Here is a 26,621-nt window from a genome sequence, read left to right as displayed (position 1 = left end):
TAAGCCCCAACAGTGACATTCAAGACCATTCCCAGTAAAAACCCATAACTTCTTCCATACAAAATGCATGACCAATAAGGTACTGTCTTACCTGCAGGACTGACATGTTTGAATGAGGCTGCAGCAGGAATGCCTAAAGCCAGCTTAAGTTCTTTCACCAGCTGCCAGGCATTCAGAGCATCACACAAGTTGATAAACCCAGGGGATCCATTCACAACTGTATAAAGACCATAAAAGTACATTAAAGCAGAAAAGCTCCTCTCCCTGAGGAACCTAAATACTGAATGCAAATTACTTTAAACTACATCTATTTAAAACCAAATCTGTTTGGGTTTTTTCTTTGAAACATACAAAACATGAAAAAATGACTTTTGGCTAACTACTCCAGTCATTGTACAATGTTAAGTGCATAGAGAAATACCTAAGCATAGTGCTGAGATTCTCCATGAATCACATAAATGGAAACCAATCTTGTAGTTAAATCTACTGTACTGGGACTTAGGAGATCTGGACTCAATTCTCTTCTTACCGCAAGCTGCTTTCAACAATTCAGCCCTCCACATGTGCAGTAGGGATAACAGTACTTCAGTACTTCCTTTCTAACATTTCTTGTCTCGTTCAGTTTGACTGAAATCTTTGGGACAGATTGGCTCTTTCCATGTGCCTGTATACCCTCTAACACAATAGGACCCTGATTTTAGTAGAGATCAGCAGGTGCTGCTATCACATAGTTAAAAATGAGGGCTGTCAATCACAATTAACATGCGCGATTAATGCATCAATGGGTTCTCAAGTTAATTTTTTTTTTAATACATTAACTGTGTATGTGGTTTTGGAGCCCGCACCTGGGCTCTACTACACCACCTCTGGGCCGCCCAGCAGGGCAGTGCAGAGGACCTCAGGGCAGCCCGGGCACGGGCTTCGGGTGGCTGCAGCTGCGAGGGAGGGCGCACAAACACACACAAGCAGCTGCAGGCTGCACATTGCATGTAGAGCAGCACCACGTTGGCAAGTCTGTGGAGGGGGAGGGGTTAGGGGTAGAGGAAGGGAATGGAGGGAGACAGATCGAGGACCCACGGTGAGGGAGGGAGTGGGGCAGGGGTAGGTGTTGGGGTGAATGGGGTCCTGGGGCCGTGGCGGGTCATGGGATGGAGCTGTGGAAGGGTCCAGAGGCATTTGGGGGGGGGGGGGGGGCACAGCTCCCTGCCACTGGGTGTACCCCTTGAGGAGGCATGCAGGGCATATGCCCCCCCCCCCAGATAAATATGCAGGGCAAATGTGGGCTGCCCACTGCAAGCTGGGGCTCTGTGCCCTTTTGTCTTTGCCTCAGGAGCTGTGTGCTGGCGGTGGGAGGCACAACATGCCATTGCGCAGCTCCCTAGGCAAAGGGAGCAAGGTGCAGAGCCCCAGCCTGTAGTAGGCAGCTCACCTCCACCCCATGCACAAATATGGGGGGCATGTCCCCCATGCCTCCCCCAGAGTGTGCACAGTAGCAGGGAGTCACACCCCCCCCCCTCCCCACCCCCTGGTACCCCTGGACAAACTGCCTGTGGCTCTGGCTCCAGGACCCATTCACTGTGGCTCTGCCCCTGCTCCTGCCCCACTCCTTCCCTTACCATGGGAACCTCAATCTGTGCCACACCCCCAGATTTACCAGAGCAGTACTATCTGTGTGTGTCTGTCTCTGTGTGTCTGTCCCTCACGCACAAGCCACTACCACCCCCCAGCCCTGCTGCTGCCCCTCACTCCTGACCCACAATACCTCCACATCATGCCAGGATGTGTGAGGACTGCACCCCCAGGCTCTAAACCCCATACACGCACACCCCCACAGTCCCCCACACCTTCACAAACCTCCCCCCACACACACACTCCACACCCACCCCCCAACCATACAAAGTGCCTGCATAATTTTTTGTTTTTCTGTGTGGTTAAAATTGAAATAAAAAAAAAATAGTTGCACTTAATTATGCAACTAATCACAACAACATTTTAAAATAATTTCACAGCCCTATTAAAAATGAAAACAAATGATTTAAATTGTACATTTCTGTCCCTCTAGAGCATGGGGGTGTTGAAACAGAAACTCAGACCTCTTCCCTCCAATTTAATATATGTGGAACAAATTCTTTAAACACATACTTAACAATTAATATGCTTACTTTAAACCTGTGAGTAATTCTATTGAAGTGAAGCATTCTGCTGAAAGCATATGCTTAGGATCATATAAAATAGGGCTGGAAGGAATCTTAGATTAGGTAAGATCTGTTCAAGACAGAATCATTTATCCTATCTAAACTATGAGTTTTTTCTATCCCACTCTTAAACTTCTGAAAATAGATTCCACAACTTCTCTGAGTAGCCTGTTCAAATGTTTAACCACCTTCATAGTGAGAAAGTTCTCCCTAATTTCCAATCTCAATTTCCTTTGTTACAGTTTAAGACTGCTGTTCCTTGTCATGGCCCCTGAGACCATAGAGAATAGTCTAACCCCACTGTCTTTATTATCACCTCATAGGAATTTGAAGACTATTATCAAATCCATCCCCCCCTTGTCTTTTCTTTTCCAGACTAAATAATCTTAATTCCTTTAGCCTTTCCTTTATAAACCACATTTCCCAGACCTCAAATCATTTTTGTTGCTCTCTGCTTGGCTCTTTCTAGTGCACCCAGGTCTTTCTTGAACCTTAATCTGGACATTTCATCAGAAATACTAAATTTGAAGACTGCAAGCTCCTGAAAAAAGAACCCGGTAAAGTGAAATCATCCAAAAACACTTTTTAATCCTGTCATTGCTGCACATTCAAAAATGTAAACAGAAAGAAGCACCTGCTTTCACATGTCTGCACTAGGAGCATTTCAAGAAACAGGAAAAAAAGTTGTTGGACTCTTCTGAAAGAGGCTAGGACAGCTGACACTCATCACTTTTGCTGCCACACTTGCAACACAGACCGACAAGCATGTCAACTTCCAACTCTTGAGCATGAAAATCCTTCCAAGAGATTTTTGAATTAAAAGTACAAGGAAATACTGTAGAAGTGAATGAATGCAAGTCCTTAACCCCTTTCCTTAGTAGGATACTGCCTACATGAGAGGCATGAAGCCAGAGTTGCTGATCACTGACTGACACTGGATACAGTTAAAAGGAGGTGTGGATGGGTGACAAGTAAGGGAAGTGAGGAACAAGTAAAGAATCATAAAAGATGGTAAAAGGTTTTCCTTCCTCAATTCTAGTACAGAATTAAGATTATGCCCTAGAGCAGCTACTCTCTCTTTCTGCTCATTCCTTAACTGTAAATCTATTACTACTCAAGCTTCTTAATGCAGAACTCTGCATCATTTTAATTATGCTACTGCAAGATGCTTCAATCTCAGGAAAAAAAAATGTCACAGAATAAGTCAGCTACTGTAATGGAAGCATATGATCAGAGAACGAGGGAGCAAGGCACATACTTCAAAACAACTCTGCTGCACTGTAATAGGCATGCCACAAGCAATCTAAACCTGTCGTCCAAAAGGCTATAATCAATACCTTTCTTGCTCCTAGAAACCAGCAGGGTGCCTACTTGTTCTCCTGAGGATCCCCAATTCATGATCCAGGTCATGACACTTCCATCCTCAAAGGCCCCAGCTTTAGCTCACAATTAAGCACAGGCTTCTGTTTTACCTGTCAAAGGAAGCTTAGGTCTCAGTGTATAGAGCTGTGCAGGGGTCTGATGAGGGTTCATGCCATACCGCAGAGAAAGCTGAGACACCCCCTTACTGTACTCCTTCCTGAAGTAATCAGAGATTGCAGCATCATACTGGGCAGTGTGGGTGAAGGCCTATGGATAAAACAGACAGGACTAGTTGCTTTAAAAAAATAAATGAAGTGCATTTTTGCCCCCAAAAGAACATGACAGACCTTTAGTGCCAGCTGGCGTCTGATTTCCAGGGAGGTGGCTGTGTTACTGGATGACTTCATCTCCTTAGCTACACAGGAATAGTCTTCAGGATCACATACAACAGTCACACGAGCATGGTTCTTTGCAGCAGCCCTCAGCAGGGCTACTCCTCCTTCAAAGAAAGGAACCCAGAAGGTGTGTAACATTATTTTTCTGTATTCAAGGACCCTGAAACCCTACATCTTGGTAAAAGTTCAACCCTCTCTGGTACAGGACTAGCAAATCCTGAGTCCCATCTCTGATAAATAGAGAACTATCCATGTGCCTCCCACCTGAGGATCTCAAAGCTCTTTCCAGGGATTGATTAATCTCTCTTGACTGAAACCAGGCCCTGTGTATATTTTCTCTCTCTCTCTCTCTCTCTCTCATATAAACATAAATGCAATCAGTTATTCAGCTCTCTTAAACTGAACAAGGTACCTGGGCCTTGCAAAAAACCCCCAGCGGCTATGTACTAGAGAGAGGTTCTGAACTGTGTTGTTTAAGTTATTGGATAGAGGAAATACTGAATGAAAAATGAGACTTGTTGGATGAATTAATGTGAATCAAATAAGTAAAGTTTGAAGACACAGATGCTGAAGGGGCACAAGTGACAATCAAAACTAATTTCTTATGGCAACAAACTGTGCACAGGGACAAATCCTTGTTTATTGCAGTGGATTTTTTCAGTGATCCTCTGGGTCTTGATTAAATGTTTTCCTTTAGCTCATAGCAATGTTATTTGCTCAGGTTGCACAAGAAAGCATGCTCAGTCTGACACTTCCAGACAGAAACCCTTCAAACCTCTATATACAATAAACTGCTTTCTTAGGTCAGAACATGCCATTCCATTTCTGAACAGCACAGGTCATCTGTAAGTTACGGTGAATCTGCACTACTGTCATTTCAATTTTTTTATTATTATTATTCCTGAATGACATCCCCTACTTACCTTACATCCAAGTTTAGCTACTGTTTTTTCTAGGAAGATAATTACTAGGATTGTGCAAAGCTTCTGTCCCCGATCCAATTTGGTGGCGATTCGGCCCAATTTGGTGGCTGAATCTCCAAATCGGAATCAAATCAGAGGACCCTTTAATCTCTCCAAATCGAATTGGAACCCTTCTAATCAATTCAGAAAGATTCAGCCAAATTGCTGATTTTCTGAATCAGCATCGAATCTTCAGATTTGGATTCAGACAAATCGAATTGGGAACAGTAATCCAAATCAATTAATTGAATCACTGTTCCTGATTCAGGCCAAATCCGAATCGAACAGGGCCCATTTCACACACCCCTAATAATTACCATAATAATCTGCTCGGTGGACATGATGCCTTGAATGAACTGTATCATAGATAGGATACAACTGAGTCCTAGATGGGACACAATCATAGGCTGTATCATAGTCTATCAATAGTTTTATCAATGGATGTGGTCTCCCAGAAAGTCACAGTGCAGATCAGCACCCAATGCACTGCATTGGCTATGCTTTTGCCATAGCCACATGGCATCCAAGAGCAAACTATATAGCCAGAACTCTAATGTCATCCCCCAGTGAAACATCTGTTTTTATAATTTCCCTTTGACTCACCAATGTCAATTTTTTCAACTGCTTCTTCCACAGTAACATTTGGAGAAGACACAGTCTTTACAAAGGGATACAAGTTACAAACCACAACTCTAAAAAGTGAAAGAGAAAGCCTGGGTTACTCATCATCAAGAAGTAATACAGTGAAGTCTGACTTCATTCATTCACTCAGAACCATCATTGTTCTTTCAGCATGCTGGTCTTTCCAATATAAATCAAGACTTTTCCTTTCAGCATAAAATCCTGCATACAAGCTGAACTCTCAAAAGGACTAGGAGAGGTAAAGGGTGGACACTGCTAATTTAAAATTATGTTACAATGATTAGACTAGTATAGGGCTGTTCAACTGGTGGCCTTTAAGCCCGGCTCTGCTCCTCTCACTGCTCTCACAGCTTTCCCCCTTCCATCTGCAGCTTCCGCTACCTGATCCTGCCTCTGGGGGTAGAGCTGAGGGAGCCCACAGCCTCAGAGACCCAGGGACCCTGTGCAGTGCAGCATGGGGTGCTGGCATGGTACAGCAGGGCATGGCATAATGGGAGGGGCCCATACGGCACAGTTTGAAGTGTACAAGAGTGTCAAGATGATGCAATAAGGGAGTATAGTGCAAATGGTGTGGGATGTGTGCCTGCGGTGTGCATGTGGGAGGAGAGGGGGGCACAGCACAGTGCAGCATGCAGCCTGCATGGCATGCAGCTCAGGGGGTGTGAGGCCTGGAGTCCTATAGCCACCAGCCACGGACTAGTGCATACATTGCAGTGGTTAACAGAATTCTATATAGGGGCCTGGATTTTCAAGGGACAGGCATTTTGAGGTGCTTAACATGAGATACTTTAAATGCTCTTTATTCCAAGGTGAGTAGACAGCACTGTGAAAAATCAGGATCCTCCAAAACATCTCCACATCAAGCACCCAAGATCAATAGTCAATTAAAAATAATTAATCCAAAATAATCTAAATTCATAGATTCATAGAGTCAGAAGCGACCTCAGTGGGCCATCTAGTCCAACCCCCTGCCCCGATAGGCAAGAAAAGTCACCAACCCTGGGGTCATGTGATCCCAGCCAGGTGCCTATCCAGTCTCCTCTTGAAGACCCCCAAGGACGGGGTGAGCACCACCTCCCTTGGGAGCCCATTCCAGATTCTGGCAACCCTGACCGTGAAGAACTTTCTCCTAATGTCCAGCCTAAACCTTCTCTCTAGCAGCTTATGGCCGTTGTTCCTTGTCATTCCCGGGGGTGCCCTGGTGAACAGACCATCACCTACTTATTGCTGCTCTCCCCTTATGAATTTGTATGCCGCCACAAGGTCCCCTCTCAGCCTTCTCTTGGATAGGCTGAAGAGGTTAAGGTCCCTTAGCCTTTCCTCATTGGGTCTTCAATACAGGCCTCTAATCAGGTGAGTGGCCCTTCTTTGGACCCTCTCCAGGTTGTCTGCATCCTGCTCGAACTGTGGCATCCAGAACTGGACACAGTATTCCAGCTGCAGCCTGACCAGTGCCACGTAGAGGGGGAGAATCACTTCCCTGGACCTGTTTATGAAGCACCTATGGATGCACAATGAGGTACGATTGGCTCTGCCAACTGCTTCATCACATTGGCCTCTCATGTTCATCCTGGTGTCAACAGTGACTCCAAGATCTTTTTCTGCCTCAGTGGAGCTGAGAAGGTCGCCCCCCAGCCTGTAGGTATGATGGCAGTTCTTCCTCCCTAGATGCAACACCTTGCACTTGTCCTTATTGAATTGCATCCTGTTGCTGTCTGCCCACTTCCCCAGCATGTCTAGGTCAGCCTGGATCTGGTTTCTCCTCTCCAGGGTGTCAGCTGCACCCCATAATTTTGTGTCGTCTATGAATTTGGACAGGGTGCTTCCTACCCCCTTGTCCAGATCACTGATGAAGATGTTGAACAACACCGGCCCCAGAACTGAGCCCTGAGGGACTCCACTCCCCACACCTTTCCAGGTTGACACCGACTCATCCACTACCACCCTCTGAGTGTGACTCCTGAGCCAGTTTGCTACCCAGTCTACTGTATAATCATCCAAGGCAAATCCCCTCAGTTTATTTATAAGGATGGTATGGGATACCTTGTCAAAGGCCTTCTTGAAGTCCAGATAGATAACATCCACCTTGACTCCTGCATCTAAACAATTGGTGGCCTTGTCATAAAAGGAAACTAGGTTAGTCAGGCAGGACCTGCCTGCTAAAAACCCATGTCGGTTACCCCTCAGCATCATTTGTCAGCAGGCTCCCACAGATGTGTTCCTTGATAATTTTTTCTAGGATTTTCCCTGGGATAGAAGTAAGGCTGACTGGTCTATAGTTCCCCAGGTCCTCCTTCCTCCCCTTCTTAAAGATTGGGACAACGTTAGCCCTCTTCCAATCCTCTGGGAAAACCTGAGCGCCATGAGCACTCATATATCCTTGCCAGTGGATCAGCTATGACCCCCACTAATTCCTTCGTTACCCGTGGGCAGAGTCCCTCCGGTCCTGGTGATTTGAATACATCCAGTACCACCAAGTGTCTTTTTACTGTGTCAGCACTGACCATTGGTCGGCTGATGTTCCCTTTGTTGGTGTCCATGATGTATGTTGAGGGTTCATCTAGATTCCCACTTAAGAAGACAGAGGCAAAAAACTCATTGAAGAGCTCTGCCTTGTCCCTGCTATCTGTCACTAAGCCCCACTGCCCATGCTGTATGGGTTCTATACTACCCCACACCCTCTTTTTGCTCCCAATGTACCTAAAGAAGGACTTTTTATTGTCCTTAATCCCCGATGCTAGCCTGAATTCTAGAGTTGTCTTGGCCTTCCTGACAGACTCCCTGCAGGTGCAGGCAAAAGAAATATACTCCTCTTTGCTAGCTATGCCCTGCTTCCATTTCCTGTTACCTCTTTTTTTGCCCTTAAGGTATCTTGGATGCCCCTGGTTAGCCAAAGGGGCTTCCTGGCCTCCTTTCCCCCTTTCCTCTGCCATGGGATTGACTCACTCTGAGCGCAAAGAATGGTTTCCTTGAGAAATTCCCCAAACTATCCATGAGCAGGAAGTTGCATACTTTCACTTTCTGAAGTACTGACACCACATGAAATCCAGAAAGTCATTAAACCCCAATACTGCATATCCCGAGTTTCCCTTTTTATAAACCATTACAGTGGTTGCATTTTAGGAACCCTTCAGCAAACCTTTCTGGGGCTTGAATAGGGGCTTTTTCCCATCTCAAGGTAAGGTGGATTCTATAAAAAATAACTTTCAGATATAATTAGGTAAAGGGTCCATCTATACATTATCATGTCTCCAGCAATACTCAATAATGCATAAGGGAACAACCTCTCTTGCCATAAATGCAACTAGTATAACATACAAGTGGTAGGAGAGGGAAGAAATCCATCTTTACATTCTGATGCAAACAGCTTAACTCTAAAGCATGAATGAATTGTATCAATTTGTTATCTGGACTTGTAAGTATACAAGTGTAAGGTGCCACAAAGGTAACTGGCCACAATACATATTCAGCCACAGCAGCAAGTTCTACAGGAGGATAGAGTCATGTGCACCTGAGATGAACTCGTGTTTAGTGCTCCCTGATCTTCATGTGACATGATGAAATCAATGTGAGGGCATGGTTAGTTTTCACCAAAACCTTTATATCCCTTCTGTCTCCAGTTTTGCTGGAACTCATTTACCACATCCCATTTACTTAGGCCCCGACTTTTTTTCTAGCCATCTATGCTGCTCAGTCACTGAGGTGTTCCAAAGTCTCCACAAAGAGTAAGATCCCAAGCTGGTGTAAACTTACAGAGCTTCATTGACTTTCTTGTCACTAACACTATCTATGCAAATCAAGATAGTAAATACAACTGCTTATCACCTTCACTGCATAATTGAATTCAACAGAGCAGAAGACAGGAACGTGTACCTTTAAAGTAAAATAATCAAATCAGATCTAGTACCCCAGATAAGGCTGCACCCACTGCTCACCCAAACATAGAACAATGAACACCTTTTCTTCCCCTTTCAATCAAGGCAAACCTCAGAAATCATGCCCTGTACTGCCATCACCACAGTCAATTATGGTTATAGTTTTTTAAATTCCACGCTTCCAAATTTAATCCAAAACCCACTGATGCAGGCCTGTGGTGCTTCAAATTTTCAACCCATGGACTGGATTTGCAGTGCCAGGTTGGTCCATAGGCCAGATCCAGCATGCAGTGCTGGCCCGGCCTGGGCCCAATCCAGCCACCTAGAAATAGTATGACAGGGAGTTGATCCCTTCACAGAGCCGGGACCCAATCCAGCTGTGCAGCACTGGGGGCCAATGCAGCCATGTGGGACTTGGACATTTGGCATCTAGGGAGCGGTGGCAGTGTTAACTGCCACCACTCCCCCATTGCCAAATTTCCACACCTATAGAGAGCCTTGTGGACAAATTATGCTTCCTCACAAGCCAGTCAATCTTACTGAAGCAGAACCACTCATTTTAAACTGGCGATATGGCAAAGACTATAAGCAGTATAACCAGTTAAGGTTGATCAATGCTTTGAAGTGACTAATCCCAGAACTACCCCGAGTAAAGATAAAAATATTTTAATACAGACCACAAAAACCTGCAGGAATCCATGTGACTTAGTTTGTTGTTTTCATGTGATTCAGCCTATTGAGATCTGGTGATGATACCCAAAAAATACTGATTTTCTTCCTATAATGTGGCCTGCAATCTTTGTGTGCATCTATTATGTTTGAATTTCAACATAAGTTTCTGGATTAAATAGAATTGCACAAATTTCAAAGGGCATGTTTATTAAGCAAGCATTTCAAAATCAAAGTAATTGTCTGATCAGCCCCCTTGAACCAATTCCAGTAGAATTGCACCTGCCTGGACAGGTCTGAACTTGGCTCTGAAAGGAATATGCAAGGTTATATCACATTGCAATATGCTCATCAGAAGGTAAAACTCTTGAATTTTCTCAAAGTTTAATGGTGCTCCCCCACTGTTAAAACCAGGACTAACAAGCCATTTTGGCTATATTCCTAGCCATGACACATCTGCCAAAAATATTTTATTTCATCAATGTAATCCAGCAGGGAAGAAAACAAAAACATAAACTGGCATTTTCTTGCAAATTCCCAGGCATTTGCTTATTCACTCCTCAGCATTTTCTGATTTGTTCCTAATGATTTCTGATCAACCGCTCTATGTTTTCGGTAGCTCACCTTACAAGGCTGAAATCCTGTTTGTCCATATCAGCTTTATCTTCTGGTATGCTGCGAGCCAGGATTCCTAGTAATAACAACAAGGATTGTTTCACAAAGTTCTTCTTTGGAAAAAAAAAATCTCAGCATCTTTCTTCAGTGCATGTGCTCCCTCAGAGCTCACTCCACAAAGATGTTCCACTTACGTTTAAGACCCAACCTCTGTACCAAAATCCCATTTTAGTTTCTTCCTGGACTGGAGGCTCAGGTTGCTTGCTAACAATTTTTTTCAGTCTTAAATTCTAAAGGACTCCAAGGGCTGAAAAGAAAACCTGAAAACTGCACTAAATAAGCAGTCAATTGATTACCTCAACCATGGAACTGTCATTAGTTTCTGGGGCACAGGTGAAGAAGAAAAAGCTCCTTGTCACTCCTTACCTCAAAATAAATAAACCATATGTAATAAGCGGAGTGGTAATAAATAAATTGTACCTTGAGTAATAGGATACAGCTGACTAACTGATAAATAGGAAACGAGGGAGAGAAAAATGTACTGATTGTCTAGTCCAGCAGTTTCCAATCTGTGCTACAGGTACCACCAGCAGTACATGTTAACAGATTTATTATAATTACTTTATATGACAAAAATTTGCTGGTGATACTTAAGATAGAACTGAAAAAATTGCTGGTGGTACTTTACATTGTATCATTTTAAATTGGCAGTGAGCAATCTGTCAGAGTTTGGAAAACGCTGGTCTAGTCTACAACAACTGGGAGAGTATAAGTCAAATGTGGACAGCATTTGGAGCCCTTTCGAAAAGGGGACATCTCAAAAGGGCAGCAGAAAAATGTCACTGTTACAGTAATCTAGGGAGGAAGTCACAACACCCACCTTCTGCTGAAACCTAGGCTGATGTGCTTGTCATGCAGCTAAATATTATGCCAAGATGTATACGCTTCTTCATGGGAAAACCCCATCAGTGGAGACAGTGGCCAGTGTATATGCAAGATCCTGTCAATATTTCTTTGACCCCATGAACTCTCTCCTCCTAGCTTGTTACTAGGATGAGATGAGAGATTTCTATGCTCATTCTCTGATCCTATTAGCCAAACCCCTAAAATGCCATTTGACAAACTGTCCCTTGCTTCTGTTAGGATGGAAGCATGTCAGCAGCAACTTACCAGCATGGACTGCAGGATGAAGAGTTTTCACGCGCCCCCCTAACATTTCAGGAAATCCAGTCAGATCAGACACATCTCTGTGTGGAGAGAAGAAAGAACATCACTGTGACTGTTCTATACTTGTTCCATAATACTTCTATGCTTGCTGGTCAACTTAATGTATCAAGTTCAATATTCATCATCTCCAATAAGGGCCCAATCTGGTCCCATATAAAGGAACAGGAGTTCTATTGCCTTCAACGGTAGAATAGACCCTAAGGTTAGACCTTGACAGTTTTGAGCTTGAAGGGATGCCCTTACATTAGGAAGGCTAAGAAGTACACATAGCAGCTTTGTTTTGGTCTGTGTATGAAGCTTGGGACATCTCCAGTGGCAGATGAAAAAAGAAAGATTCTTATAAATTTCAATGCCTTGAATGCACTTAAAGATGAAGCCAATGAAAAGCAGCGTGCTCTAGTTATTTATCACATTGCTCAGGTTTTTCCAGTTCCTAACAGCTGCTAGGTATTTCAGGGACAGGGAGTCACTGCAACTATGCTGTAGGTTAAAGAAGATATGATTTTTTGTTCTGCTAAGCCTGCTGTGACTGACACTAACTAGCAAAATGTTACTAGAAACAGCCAATTATTTGCAGAAACATGGCAGGAACGCTCATGTAACTGATTTCTCAGTTAAATTCCTGATATGTAACTGGTTTCCTATATTTAACAAGACACTGACCTACATTTTATAGAAAAAACTACATTTAACACAGAAGAGAGAGAGAGAGAACACGGCTCTCTGCCTAGAACAGTCAGCAGACATTCTACCAAAAACCCTATTAGGCATCAGTTGCTTTTCCCATGAATAGAAACAAAGCATGCATTATCCTACTCAAATTAAATTGAACTTCAATTATTTTGTCAATAAGAGCATGCACTGAAATAAGCAAAATCGGCAAAAGCCAAATTAACGTGACCAATATCCTCACAGATAGAAACTATGACTTTTTCTTAAAGTAACTCTTTATCCTGGACTATGCAGAGTAGACAAGCTGCGCAAGTTAGGAAATTAAAGTTTTAGAAGACAAATTAAAATGACAGCATATCTGCCAAATAAAGATGGATTTCTAGAGCATTTTAGATATTATTCCTCAACTCAGACTCATGAAAGTTCAAGGCATGAAACATCGTTCAAGCTATCGGAGACTTGTAAATATGGTCCTGTGGTATAGCAAAGGGAAACTGTCATACATTATACCCAAAACACTTGGAGTAAAGAAAAGCAACCCTTTTAAATTAGACACTAAGGCTGCCTCCAGACTAAAAGGCGCATGCGCTTGCAGTGGCACAAATAGTAGTGCCACAAGTTTGTGCTGCTGTTTTGTGCCTCAGTGCATACCCCTGCACATGCATTTTGTTGCGAAACACACTGTCCCACCATGGGCAAACTGTCCATGCCCAGCTCTTCCCAGCTCCCAGTGTGCTTGTCCCATTTAACCAGGCTCCATGTACTGGGGGTGGAGCTGGCAAAGGTGCAACGTGCTTCGCGCAGGGGAGCAGGCAGCCCTGGCTGGCTGCCCTCGTCTCAGTGTGCCTCGGCACAGGGGCTCCACTGTGGAGCAGCTGGTGTGCCTCAACCCAGGGCTGCCTGCTCCCCCAACTCTGCATTTGTTCTGGTGCATGATATTTGATGTGCTTTGCAGTGGGGTTTTTTTTCCAAGGGGGTGGGTTTTTGTTACCAGAAAACCCTTGTAGCAAATTTTGCCCCCATGCTGCAAATTAGCAGTGCTGCGCAGTTTAAGATGCAATGCATGTAGTCTGTGGGGCTACACCAAGGTTTGTGGTGCCACAAACTGCACATGCCTGAATGTGTGGATGCAGCCTAAAGGGTCATGGACCAGTTCTTGTTGAACCTAGTCAGATGCCTCCGTGGCATCTCTCCAGAAAAAAACAAATGCAGACTCTATACATTTAATTTCTAGGATAATTGGACACCCAGCCTGGAAGATCTTTTGTATCCTTGGTGGCATTTGTGAAATACTAGAGCAGACTAAAGAGGTTAAAGAGTCTATCTGATTTCTCCCCTCCCCAGTGTTAGCACGGAGGAGAAAAGGTTTTGCTGAAGATCTGCTGGATGAACTAAGGGAATTATCATTCTCTGTGGTTGGGATTTTAAAATCACCCACATGACTTAGGAACACAGACTGCATTGACTTTCAACAAGGCTTGATTGCCAACAAGCTGCTTTTGAAAATCCCACTCTATTAAGCAGCTCAAAACATGTCATTCCCAACTGATGCTGTACAAATACACATAGTTCCTACCCCAAACAACTGTAAACAGGTCTCATAAATACACAGTATTTAAAAAAAATAGGTGTCTGTTTTTTACATCAAGAAATAAACCAGGCAAACTCTTAAGGATTCAGTGTTCCCTTCCTGTAAAATGTAGCTTTAATTCTGCTCCTGTTTTAATTTTCCTTGTTATCCCTCAGAGTTAAACTTCACTAAAAAATTGGGAAATAATGAATCTGCTTTTCACTTCCTTCAGCTCATGACTGCTCGGAGTCAGAAGAAAAAGTAAAAAGGGAGGGAAAGATTATCATGACTGTGTGCCCTGCTCTGACCTTCACTGCTGTCATGGCTAGACAAAGGGTTCAGAGAAGAGGAGCCAAACACTTAACAAGAGGAGAACAGGGAATTTTGGAGGCAGCATAAATACCCACAGGTTCCCCCATGCAGTCATCCAGCATATTCTTTTTGTTGCATGCCTTTGGAAATATTCTTAAAATAATCTCCAAGTCTGCTATTATATTCTTGCTGTCCCAGGAACAGAGATCAATACGGGGCTGCCTGCACACGAGTGTTAGGGCCAGGTTTCAGATTTTAAAACAACATATTGTCTCATATAAAACACCTGGAGCAAAGACAAACCACAAAACATCTGGAATGTAGGTACCTTTTCTTTCCCCCAGTCACTATACAAAAGTACTTGTACAAATATACTCTAGTCAGTCTGCTTCCAGCCAAAGAGCAAGACTTAGATTTTTGCTGGTATTGAATTACATTTTCTTCCCTCAGTTAAGAAGTGATATAATCAAACTATTCAAAAGTCTTCAAAACATTTGCCAGAGTTTTGTCTGGGATTTATATGAGTGCAATTAGAGTTCTTACCTGACCTTCAGACCAGCATCCCTAAGGGATTTGGCTGTTCCTCCAGAGGCAACTAATCCCAAACCAAGAGAACCGAGACATTTTGCAAATTCTACCAGGCTGGTCTTATCCGAGACACTGAAGAGGGCTGGAAAGGAAGAAAAGTGTGAAAATTCTGGTAGTGTAAAAGTAATGTTGTAGCCATGGTGGTCCAGAAACGATGTGGGGGGTGAAGATTTCTTAAGATGATATCTTTTATTGGACCAATGATGTAGCTGGGATAACTTTTGGATTTAAAACATTCTTCCTCGGGTCTCAAATTCTGGTACACAGAGGGGGTTGTTTCTTTGGAAGCTGCATATACACAGCTAACCACGTGAGATTTTCCCTTGTTTAATTAAAACTACAAAAAAATCAGTCCTGTAGAAATCAAGGTATTCGGATTTCCTGAACCTCCTGCCTTGGAAGTATGTTACTAAAGAATCTAACATTGGGCATGGACACACAGCATGGTTGCTACAGTATAATTTATCCTGGATTTTACTTAGGAGTAAAATACAACCAGCTTTTCCAAGCCATCTGTCTGCAGCAGGCATTATTAGTACACCTGGTCACTAAGTAGTGGGGGAGCTGGTTTGCACTGAACAAAGGGCTCTCTGGAATGAAAGTAGAAAGCAGACACAAGATGGTACGCTGGTGTAACTTACACCTGTATATAGTTAATCTTGACTTTCGTAGGAATACCTTTACCCCAGAGTCGAGTAGCTTACCCTGACTACACATCATGTCTTTACTTCATTTCTACCCTAGAATAACGCCAAAATACTCTGGAGTAATTGTTTTGTGTGTCTACATTCAGTAGCATTAAAAGCAGCCTACACTTCTGGGCCACTATGTTTCCTACCAACGTGCTGGACTGCAACTCAGGAGATACAGGTTCTACTCCCAGTTCTATGACTAATCTGCAAGGTGAACTTTGGCAAAATATACTGGTCTGTCCCACAGTTCCTTTGTCTGCAAAATCCTGTTCCTTTGCAATGCCCACCATAACACAGCACAACAAATAGGCTTGCTCCTTTGCAACATCCTTTGAAATGAGTCATCATCTTCTTCTCACGTCCCTGTCATAAACTTTGAAATGAGTTAATGAATTACATGAGGGCTAGATAATAAAGGAGAGCAGCATTTGAATACCCATCAGGAAAATTAGCGTTATTAAATCTGGTTGGAGACTGAGTGCCCAGAACCCATAGGCCAGGGATGCCCAAATCATCTAGCCCTGCAAGCATGATCATCAGGCTGTCATCTGGCCTGCAGGTCTGGAAATCTGGTGGTAGAACAAGCAGCAGCAGTGTTAATTGCCATTGCTTCAGGGGGGGGAGTGATTCACATGGCTGCGGCCCCCCTGCTGCCAAATTTCTGAGCCTGTGGAATGCCCTGCAGGCTGGAGGACATGCGTCCATGGGTCACATCTGGCCTGTGGGCCTTATCCTGGTCACCCCTGCCATGGGCAATTCTGAAGAGCGCAAGCAGAATATTTTTCACTTAGGTCAGCAACAAAAGTATTGGTTTCAACAATGGTAACTTAAGTATTAAGGAAGAGAAATTCCCTTCATTGCAGGAATTACTGAGAAAAAGTCTATGGCCTGTGCTGTGCAGGAGGTCACACTAAATGATTACAATCATTCTCTCTAGCATTTCTAATATAGAAATCTATTAGTTTCACTCCAGAGTTTCTAGCTTCTCTTTTCTGCTGTAATTTAAACCTTTACATAACCAGGTTTGACATTTTAACCAAGGAAAACCAAGCTTTGCTTCCATGGTCTGCAAGGATTTAACAAATACCTCACAACAGTGATCTCTATCTAGTGATAAACTTACCAAGAGGTAAATGTGGAGTGATACCAATGTTGGGTGTTCTTACCTACCCCTCCTCAAAAATGCAGCCCAATGGCTCCAACCAGCCCTAGTTCACAGATCCAGAAAACCAACATAGTAAGTTATACTCATAAACATAACTTTATGCATATCAAATTTACAGGCACAAGAATCTGCAAGATTGGAGCTTTTACTTGCCCACAGTAAGAAGGGAAGTGGCTACTGTCTTGCTAGCTAGATTCATCAAACTGTAACAGGGCCATGCACAGATAAAACCAGTGCTCATCTGTGCTTGCCTTGCTCTATTGTTCGATACGTGAAGCACTCTGATATGTAAAGAAACTGATAGCTAGCTTCAGTTTATGCTAGGCAACCAAAAGCCGAGATGTTTAAGTGACTTGACTTCTCCAGCCAACCAGTGTCAGAAATAAAGCACCCAGGAAGGCACTAACGCTATCCCTCCTGCCCTCACTGTACAGGTTCTAACCAAGGCCACTCATACAGTTGAAGATGCCCAGGGATAACCCTGCGCCCACAAGCAAAACCGACTGTGGCACATAGGCTTGCAACCCTTCCTAGTGTGGGCACAAGGGCTCAGAAGAAAATCAGTGAACATAAGGGGTGAGAAGGCAGGAAAGGAGTGGATTTTTATTTGCTGCTTTGCAGGTGATATCATCTGTCACGTGCCTGCATAAAGAATGGGATCTATTTATCTTTATTCCTTCACGTTCTGAGCCATGTCTACTTCCACGTCTGATAAACTAACTTTTTAAAACTATTGCTCACCCAACCGGCCATGCAGAGCAGGCTGGATTCTGCCATGGTCTTCTGTCTTGACACCACAGTTATTAACTAAAGCCCTGATGTGGCAATGAGCTTGCACAGACAGAACTGGGGCCCATTATCTGGCTGTAATGCACTCTTACATGTGTTGCTGAAAGGGCCGGAGCAAAACACAGCCATCAGGTCAGATCCCAGGCTGTGACTGCAAGCACAGCCAATGGAAAAGGCCCACTTTTGTGAAGCAAGGGGAGCTCAAAGGAGACAGAGCTCAGAAGAACCCCTTTGAACAACAGCATTTGAAAGGATGGACTGAGCCGGGCTGGTGCAGATCATGAGCACCTGGGTGTAAAATGCAACTTATTGCAGACCCCAATACACACTCTAACAACAAGGCCCCATTCCTCCAACAAGCTGCATCGACACAGGCCGCACTGACTTTCAAGGAGGCTTGATTCCCAACACGCTGCTCTTGAAAATCCCACCTTAGTAAGAGGCTCAAAATGTGTCACCCCCATCCGCATCAGGCACTGCACAAATACATGCTAAGGCCCAGTCCCTGCTCCAAACAGCTGCACGACACGGTATAAAGACACAGTCAAAAGAAGACATCTTTGTTCCCCCCATCAGGAAATCAACCGGCAAACTCCTCGGGATTCAGCGCCCCTCCAGTTATAGGCGGCTTTTATCCCGCTCCCGTTTGAAGTTTCCAAGTTGTTCCTCGGAGGTAAACTTGGCTGGAGACTTAGGAAGGTCGGGACTGGACTGGGCGAGCTCCTGAGGCCCCTTCCAACCCCGATTCCCTGTTGCTTTTCCCTTCCTTCCGCTCAGGACTGGTTGGGAGCAGGGCACGGAGCTGGGCTGCTTGCAAATGAAGCCCAGCCCCTGCAGTTTTACGTTCAGGACATCTCATACTCCCATAGTTGATTTATTTTGTGTCCTCTCCCTGCTCTGGGGGGAAAGAAAGCCTGGAAAGGGGGTCTATTCTCCCGAGTTCCCGGCACTCACCCGTCCCCTTTAGCCCACAGCGGCATAAGTCTGATCCGGGATTCTCCTTGGAGCCCACCTGAGAGCCTGCATCAAGCCTCCCCCCCTCCCCGCTCCAACTAAGTTTTCCGGGTTGGGGTGCGGGGAGCATTACCCAGCTCCTGCCCTGCAGCCATGCTCTGCGACGGCGACGACCCCGATCCCGGCTGCTGCTGCTGCCGCTGCGCCCGGGGCGGAGGAGAGGGGTGGGGGGCGACGCAGGGCGCTGCACACACACCCGGGGCACCACGTGGGGGGCGGCTCTGGGGGCTGGGGGAGGGGCTGGGCGAGCATGCTGGGAGCTGGGCGAGCAGGCAGCCCACCCCCCCGGGCTGGCCCCGAGTGGCTGCGGCTTTGGAGCTGGCGGGCTCCGTTAAGGGCAAGAGGGGAAAGTCGTAAAGGCAAAGCCGGGAGCGGGAGGGCTTTTCTCCAGTTCTCGTTGCAGCTGAGGGGGGAACCCCCCCCCTTCCACCCGTGGCAGACCACTCGCTGTTCCTAGTCGTTTGGCGAGCACCAAAGGCCCAGGAGCGGAGCGGAGCAGCTGCCAGGGGTCGTAAGCCTGAGGCCCGCGGGCAGCTCAGCCACGCGTGCGTGAGGCAGCCCCGCCGCCGCGGGAAACGCTGCCCTGCCGGGGGGAGCAAAGTACCCCGTTTCCTGGACTGAGATGCTCCCTCAGCGTTGTGGCTGGTGCAGGTTAGGGGATCACTGAACTAGATGATGCCTTCCACCTTATGGCACTATTATAGGCACTGACTAAAGGCTATCTATCTATCTATCTATCTATCTATCTATCTATCTATCTATCTATCTATCTATCTATCTATCTATCTATCTATCTATCCTTTAGTGCCTATGTGTGTGTATATATATAGGTACTAAAATATACCTGCGTATATACCTATATCTATGTCTATCTATATATAGATATATATTAGTACCTACAAGGTAGAAGGCATCATCTAATTCAGTGATCCCCCAACCTTCACCAGCCACAACACTGAGGGAGCAACTCCAGTGTATCCTTTAGTGCCTATAATAGTGTCTGTATGGTAGAAAACATCATCTTGTCTCTTGGATATAGATATCTAGATCTAGCTATCTATCTGTAGACATTTGCAGTATCACAGTCACATAGTCACTGAAAGAGTTCACATTGCAAATGAACTGAGAACTGCCAGCTACAGATAGATAGAGATATCCATAGCTGCCAGCTATATATAGATAGATAGATAGATCTATCCTAGAGACAAGATGATGCCTTCTACCTTATAGGCACTATTATAGGCACTAAATCCTTTGGTGCCTATAACTGTTTCCCAACCTGTGTGCCATCAGAAATGAACAGGTGTGCCGTGGAATTTTGCCATGGCAACGAGCTACAAGAAGTATGAGAATGGGGAATGCCTTAACAGGTGTGCCGCAGAAAATTTTTATTAATGTAAGTGTGCCTTGGGCTGGAAAAGGTTGGGAAACAGTGGTCTATAATAGTGCCTGGTAGGTGGAAGGCATCATCTAGTTCAGGGATCCCTTCACCTTACAGGCACCTATAGGCACTGGAGGAAATATTCTGTTCCTTGCAGACCTCTTCTCTCTGGCACTCAGCTTCAAAATATATGTCTATGCTTTGGGTATGCTTCTGAAAGCTTGAAATGGCGGAAACATTGCTTTTTTCTTTAAAAGTAGTAGTGTAAAACAAAAAATTAAGGCTACAGTGCCCTTTAACTCTTAAGAATGGGAAAAAAAATGTGACAGTCAACATAGTGAACAACTCTGTGTGTTGGCATAGCTGGCAGTTCACAGTTCATTTACAATGTGAACTCTTAGTGACTATGTGACCATAATACTGCAAACATTTCCACATTTCCTTTAACCGTGCAGGTTAGTCCCTCTGGCTATATAGGCTACTTGCAGGCATTAAGTATGTACTTTTGCTTATGGGAAAGTAAAATGTAATCAGCTACAGTCCAGAAGTTGGCTGGTACAGCCTACTGACTTTAACATTTAACTTGGTTAAACTGTTTAGCTCTGAGAAGGCCTGATTCTCTGTGGTGTCACAGTTTCAGCAGTGCAAACAGCATAACCTGCTCTCCTTCTGATATGGTAGTATATTCCAGCCACTTATGCCACAACAGCTGTAGTGGTAACTGCACATAAGAATTCAAGACAAGGCTCAAAGTTAGCTTGCTTGCCTGTTGTTGGGTTGGGTTTATTTTGGGGGTGGGAGCAGGGGCAGGGGGGCAAAAAAAAATCACCTTTTCAGTTTACTCAAGCAATTGTAAATAGTTTTCAAATGAATAGCAGACTATATCAGATACACATCCTTTTGTGAAATTAAAGAAACAGAAAGCACACATGGTATATTGCTCAACAAAGCCATGGCTGGAATGATCTAGTTGGGGATGGTCCTGCTTTGAGCAAGGAGTTGGACTAGATATGACCCTGAGGTCCCTTCCATCCCCAGTTTTTTATGATTCTGTGAAAAAGCAACACGTTATAAAGGAAGTACGAGGACAGGTCACGTGAAAAGAGCATTTATGAATGCCATCAATGTAAATGATGTATTTTGCTTTTTATTCATCTTAAAAAGCCCCAGTTGCCAGAATCAAGAATTCCCATGATTCCCAGTGTTCACTTTTTACAAAAACTTCTGTAACTTGTTTGCAGAGAAAAGCTGAAAAACAAAAGCAAGTGAATTCTAAAAACTCCAAAAACTGGAAGGCAAATAAAAATAACCTAAAATTTAGCATTTGTGGGAGCTATCATTATTTGCAAACTCTTGAAGTTGGCAGTATAATCTATATAAGAGAGTCAAGCAAAAGATAGTAATGCCCTAAAATTCTGTGCACACTGATTACCCTTAAGCAGTCTGAGATACAGTGATAACTTTTTGTTCAGAAGATTCGTGTTCAAATGAAACAATTCTAAATGGTACAGGAGTGCTGTCATTAAAATACATACTTTAGAGAATAATAGTTGCACAGAGTGCACAAAGCTGTATATTTAGGATGGGCTTTGGGGACAATTTGTGAATGTAAAAATGGAAAATTCTACAATGCTGAGCACGTTTATCCAAGTTTCTAAATAAGTGAGAGAGTTGTTTAGATAGTACATTAGACTATAGCAAAAAGGCCAGATATGTTAGAAAAATAGGATATTGCATCTTAGTACAAAATTTGCACGTGATTATGCACTGATGCAATAATAATAACACACATGCTGAGAAGGCCAGAGGTGATACAGCTTACAAACAAATATTTAAGGGGACACTGTTACCCTATTGGATAGAATTTGATTTTTCTGATAGTTAAACAGTTTGTCTTTCAGGGCATGTTACAAAGTCTCTGTTTATTTAGGCTTTGCTTGATGGGGTGGTTGGAAGTGGGGCTAAGTTTATTCTGTGGCTCACCAGTGCCCTTCTAAATGGACATGATACTTGATTTTTGTGTTGTAGCATAGCTGTGTTTTAACCAAGCATGTGGATTTATGTGCATGTGCTGTAATCTGAGACAGATACACTTAAAGAGGAAACTGTAAATGCAAACCCTGCTGAGACTCTTACTTTATAAAAATGTGAACCATGTGACTAATAGATTTTGGGTGATGATCAGCCTACTGGAAACTGAAATATCTGTGCTTCCACTACCTTCCCTTCAGTTATTCTGTGGGCAAGGAAAAAGGGTCTTAGTGCAGTTTTGGTTTGGGCATTTAAGCCACCACAGGGCTTATCTTGGGCTAAGAATGCAGTAGAATCACAATGAAAATTATAAGGAGACTCAACTATTAGCATCACAGACACTAGGCAAACTTAATACCTGGTTCACACCAAGGTCTTCATCTATGCGAAGGAAAAAAAAAGTAGATGTAATTAACTTCAATCCCCTGCTTCTGTATAGAGACATGAAAAATGGAACAAGATTGAATAGGGATATATACAAAAGGAATAAAGTTCCTATGTTTGCTGTTGTCAGGGTGATACCCCAGATTCTCTTATCCAGAGGCTATGGAAACTAAATGGTGGTATTTTTTAGCTTGGCTTCAAGTCAGTATTACTCTCAGTTTCTGTAGGTAGAATATTAACATGAATTTGGGTGTGTGTGTGGAATGGGGGTTGACTTCACCATTTATTATTGTGGCTTGTTTAGGAACACCGCTGTTAGACTTGCACATTCAGTTTTTCCTCAGTTAACTAAGCAACAAATTTATCAGTAGTTCATGATCCCAAACCAGCATGAGATCTATCCCAGCATAGTCAGTAGCCCAATGGTTAGGGCACTCAGTATCAAATGTCCAGGTCTGGATCTCTCCTCTGATTTGGAGCAATGACCAAATTAGGAAGCCAATTGTCATCCACAGGTAATTTTATAGCACTAATTCAAAACAAAGACCTGATTCCTAGTCTCTCACATCCCAGGAGTGTGCACCAACTAATATGAGGCTATTCTGGAGTAGTGATAAGGCCTACCTTCCCTGTCATTATGAGGAGAAACAAAAGCAACTTCCAAATGCTTGACGTTCTTCCTGAAAACAGAATACCATATTGTTCAGTCAATTACATTATTTCCCTGAAATCATTCAGTTTTCTTTTATCCTCTTTATAAGACTCTACCAAGAACACCGTGGTTCCACTACTAGTGCCTTGACATACTGATATTTAGTATAATGTAAGGGAAGGCATTTACAACATGGCTCCTTAGGAACAACAGTATATTAATAGTTATTTAAACCAGCACTGAACGCAATTAGGAAGATAATTGCATTCAAAAGGAGATTACAACTATTTTGTATTACAGTAGCATTCTACCCTATGGGCATGGCTGTGTTAGGCATTGGAGCTGGACACACACCCACGAACTAAGACCTTGATCCTGCAAACACCCACATGCTTAACATTATTATCTATGCATTACTAACCACAGTAAAATTCTTGTGTTTGTGTTCTTGTGTTTGTGAGGGTCAAGACCTAAGTGGACAAAAGGCAAGGCTTTTTCTGTGATACCTTTTATTGGACCAACTGTATCATTGGGAGACTTGTTGGGTAAGCTTTCAGGCATCAGGTTCCCTCCCCCAAGTCTTAGATCTAGTGGACAAAGGCTCAGAATGGTGAAATGACTTGTTTAATAGTAGTCTACTGGCATAATATTAGAATCCAGATTTCCTGACTTTCAGGCCAGTATCCAATCCAGCAGATCATCTGCCTTTTAGCTTTATGCTGCATTCTGAAAGGAGCATTAATACCAGAGAATGAAGCCTCACCTGTTGGCTTGTTACATGGAGAACAAATTAAGCAGAGCGTTGCTGTACTGTGTGTTGCTGAAAAGCTGTTCCACATACAAAAAGGCCACCTAACTTTGGCTACCAATTCAGAGGTGTTTATTCAGCAGTTGTATTGATGAAACGACGAGCCAAACATCCTCCATAGTAACCAGAGAGACCCAAGAGCTGTAATTAATTTACAGTTCCCCGTTCGCTGCTTATCTCTACACAGCAGGTCCTGTGGTGCTATATTCCTTGGAAGCTCTATTTAAATGAGTGGAGTCATGATACTGACTGTTGAATGTTTCACTGGCTGTGCTTGTACATCTGGCAGTGGAATCATAAAGATACACTCGAGTTTCTGGCTTATCAATAGCTGGGGATTGCTCTTCTGTAGCAGATAAGGTCAGAATTTTCAAGACAGCTCAGCATTTACAAGTGGGCTCAGATTTTGAAAAGCACAGCCTCTGTTGAAACACCAAAATAAGTGGCTAGATTTTCAGAAGAACCGAGTGCTTGGAGTGCAGAGTCATTTTGAAATTAGATCCACGATTTTGTGGAAAGCGGTGTAAGATCTACAGTTAGAGTTGGAGCAGCTATTACTCCTACGACAGGCAAAAAAAAGAAAAAGAAAGCAGTAGTAAGAATTAGTACAAACTATTGGTACAAACTATCAAGCTAATCAAAAGCTTACTGTGCAAGCAGTACCATATCAAGGGCAGTACTAGTGGTGCACTGGCATTGGTCATCCTTGCATGGGAGGGCACTAAATCAAATGGAAGTAATGTTACATAATAGTGCATAGAGGGTGCTCTGGACATGTTCTGAACTGGGTGCCAAAATGCCTGGCTACAGCTCGGTGTGCAAGTACGTACAATTTTTAAACTAGACTGTCATTTTGATCTCAAGTTTGAGCTTTCATATGTGGTTCCTTGAACTGTTGTGATGAAAGGGAAAATTTCTATTAAAAAGAAAGAAAAAATGTGGGAATGGCTTTTTTTTTTTTTTTCCAGCAAAGAAACCAATTTACTTTTAAATGTGCCTAGACTATGTAACCTTTTAATCGGATTTGACCACTGAAAAACCCTTCCCTTTTCTGATGGGGCTCGTTGTTATAGCTTTCTCCCTCTCCCTACACACTGCAGATGGCTGAAATGTTTTTTTTTTCCTTATTTAACTCTTTGTCTTCTCTTTTTGTAGAAGATTGTTTGGTTTTGTATTATGTTCTGTGCCACGCCATCACTATCTGCATAGGAAAGGAGACAATACAGAACTATGCAGTAAGGAAAACTGGCCACAAGAGTGTGCTCATATAATTGAAAACAAAAGGTTTTCTTCTCAGAATTGGACATAGGAATCAAACTGACCTTAATGCATGAAGGATGCACATATAAGAAATGGCATGTTGACATAGGAATCAAACTGACTACACTCCTACTTTGAATTCTAATGCATTTATTTGTGGCTCTCCCTTTTTATAAGACTCTCCGGTACATAATAATGCAATGTCCTGAAGATATCAGCAGTATTTATCTATAGATTGATGAATTTACTTCATCCTCCTGGTCATCTTAATAGGTATATTGGCCTTATCACCTGGATGCCTGGAGGCAGGGAGAAATAATACCCATTTTAAAATGAGGATGTTAGGTGCAAGGGGAGATTTCCAAAAAAACCCCACAAAATTTTGAGTTGAAAATGTAGCTATACCTTGTGCTGGAAAAAAAAATCAATCTGCTAAAGGACTTATCTAACATCATCCAGGACATTTGTAGCTGAGCCTGGACATGAATCCAGGTCTTCTAAATCATAGTCTAGCAATTTGACCCTACCCTACTTCCTGTTCATCCTCCTGCTATTCTGCTGATTATCCAGGATACCAGGAGAATCACTTCATTTCAGGAAAGAAAAACTAATACAAAATGAAAATGTACTGAATCCTGACTTAGGATTCAGGCTGCACATTAATGCAGTGCTACAGAGAATGCCTGGAATTGCTCAGCTACAACTTGGAAAAGAAGCAATCCTTATATTATGTAATATTCACACCATAGGAGACACGTCAGGAGAGCATGGGGGGCATGTCCTCCCCTCCCCACATTTCTGGGCTGACAGCAGGGTGTGAGGCACAGGCCTGCAACCTGGATGAAGCCAGAGCCCGTGAGCAGTGGGAGTGGCGGTGGCAGCCACTGATTTTACATCAGTAGCAGGGTGTGGTGCAGCAGCCTGTCGAGACCCAATGCCCAGCTGTAGCGGGGGTGGTGGTAGTGGCATGGAGTTGTGCATCCCCCCCCACCTGCACTTACGTGTCACCTATGATTCACACCTTCCATAGCATGGATTTAAATGGACAGCCAGCATTCACATATTTGTTCATCAGAGTACAGGGGTAGGAGGCAACTCTAGATTTAAAGTAGAAAGCAGAGCACAGGGTAGAGTAGGAATCTTACTTAATCCAAGAGGAAAAAAAGACGTTGAATTAAAGCTGATAGCAGTGCCAAAGCACATCTGAAAATCAGCAAATCAGGTAGTCATGTATTTTTTAAAATTTATTAACAACTCCAAATGATCAATTACTAGATTTAATATTCAAAGATGCATCCAATCCCCTACAATATACATAGACACAGATATTTGTCTTTCTTCAACAGTGCTCCTTTACGCAA

At 43.5% G+C, this 26,621-nt stretch overlaps 1 protein-coding gene across 1 annotated transcript in view; it reads right to left on the bottom strand.

Annotated features, from left to right (window-relative positions):
- ATIC (5-aminoimidazole-4-carboxamide ribonucleotide formyltransferase/IMP cyclohydrolase) overlaps positions 1–18,946 on the bottom strand; it is a 40,961-nt gene extending 22,015 nt beyond the window's left edge. The window contains exons 1-8 of the mRNA XM_014594232.3: positions 18,818–18,946; positions 15,040–15,166; positions 11,886–11,962; positions 10,725–10,791; positions 5,518–5,606; positions 3,905–4,056; positions 3,668–3,824; positions 92–217 (exon numbers count right to left, since the gene is read on the bottom strand). Of these exons, the coding sequence (XP_014449718.1) occupies positions 92–217; positions 3,668–3,824; positions 3,905–4,056; positions 5,518–5,606; positions 10,725–10,791; positions 11,886–11,962; positions 15,040–15,166; positions 18,818–18,839 (817 nt within the window). The 5' untranslated portion in view covers positions 18,840–18,946. The remainder of the gene's footprint in view (positions 1–91; positions 218–3,667; positions 3,825–3,904; positions 4,057–5,517; positions 5,607–10,724; positions 10,792–11,885; positions 11,963–15,039; positions 15,167–18,817) is intronic.
- Positions 18,947–26,621: the final 7,675 nt, after the last annotated feature.

The sequence above is a fragment of the Alligator mississippiensis genome, chromosome 4 (genome assembly GCF_030867095.1).
Source record: "Alligator mississippiensis isolate rAllMis1 chromosome 4, rAllMis1, whole genome shotgun sequence".
In the NCBI taxonomy this organism is placed as follows: domain Eukaryota; kingdom Metazoa; phylum Chordata; order Crocodylia; family Alligatoridae; genus Alligator; species Alligator mississippiensis.
This window is presented reverse-complemented; position numbering and strand designations above follow the sequence as displayed.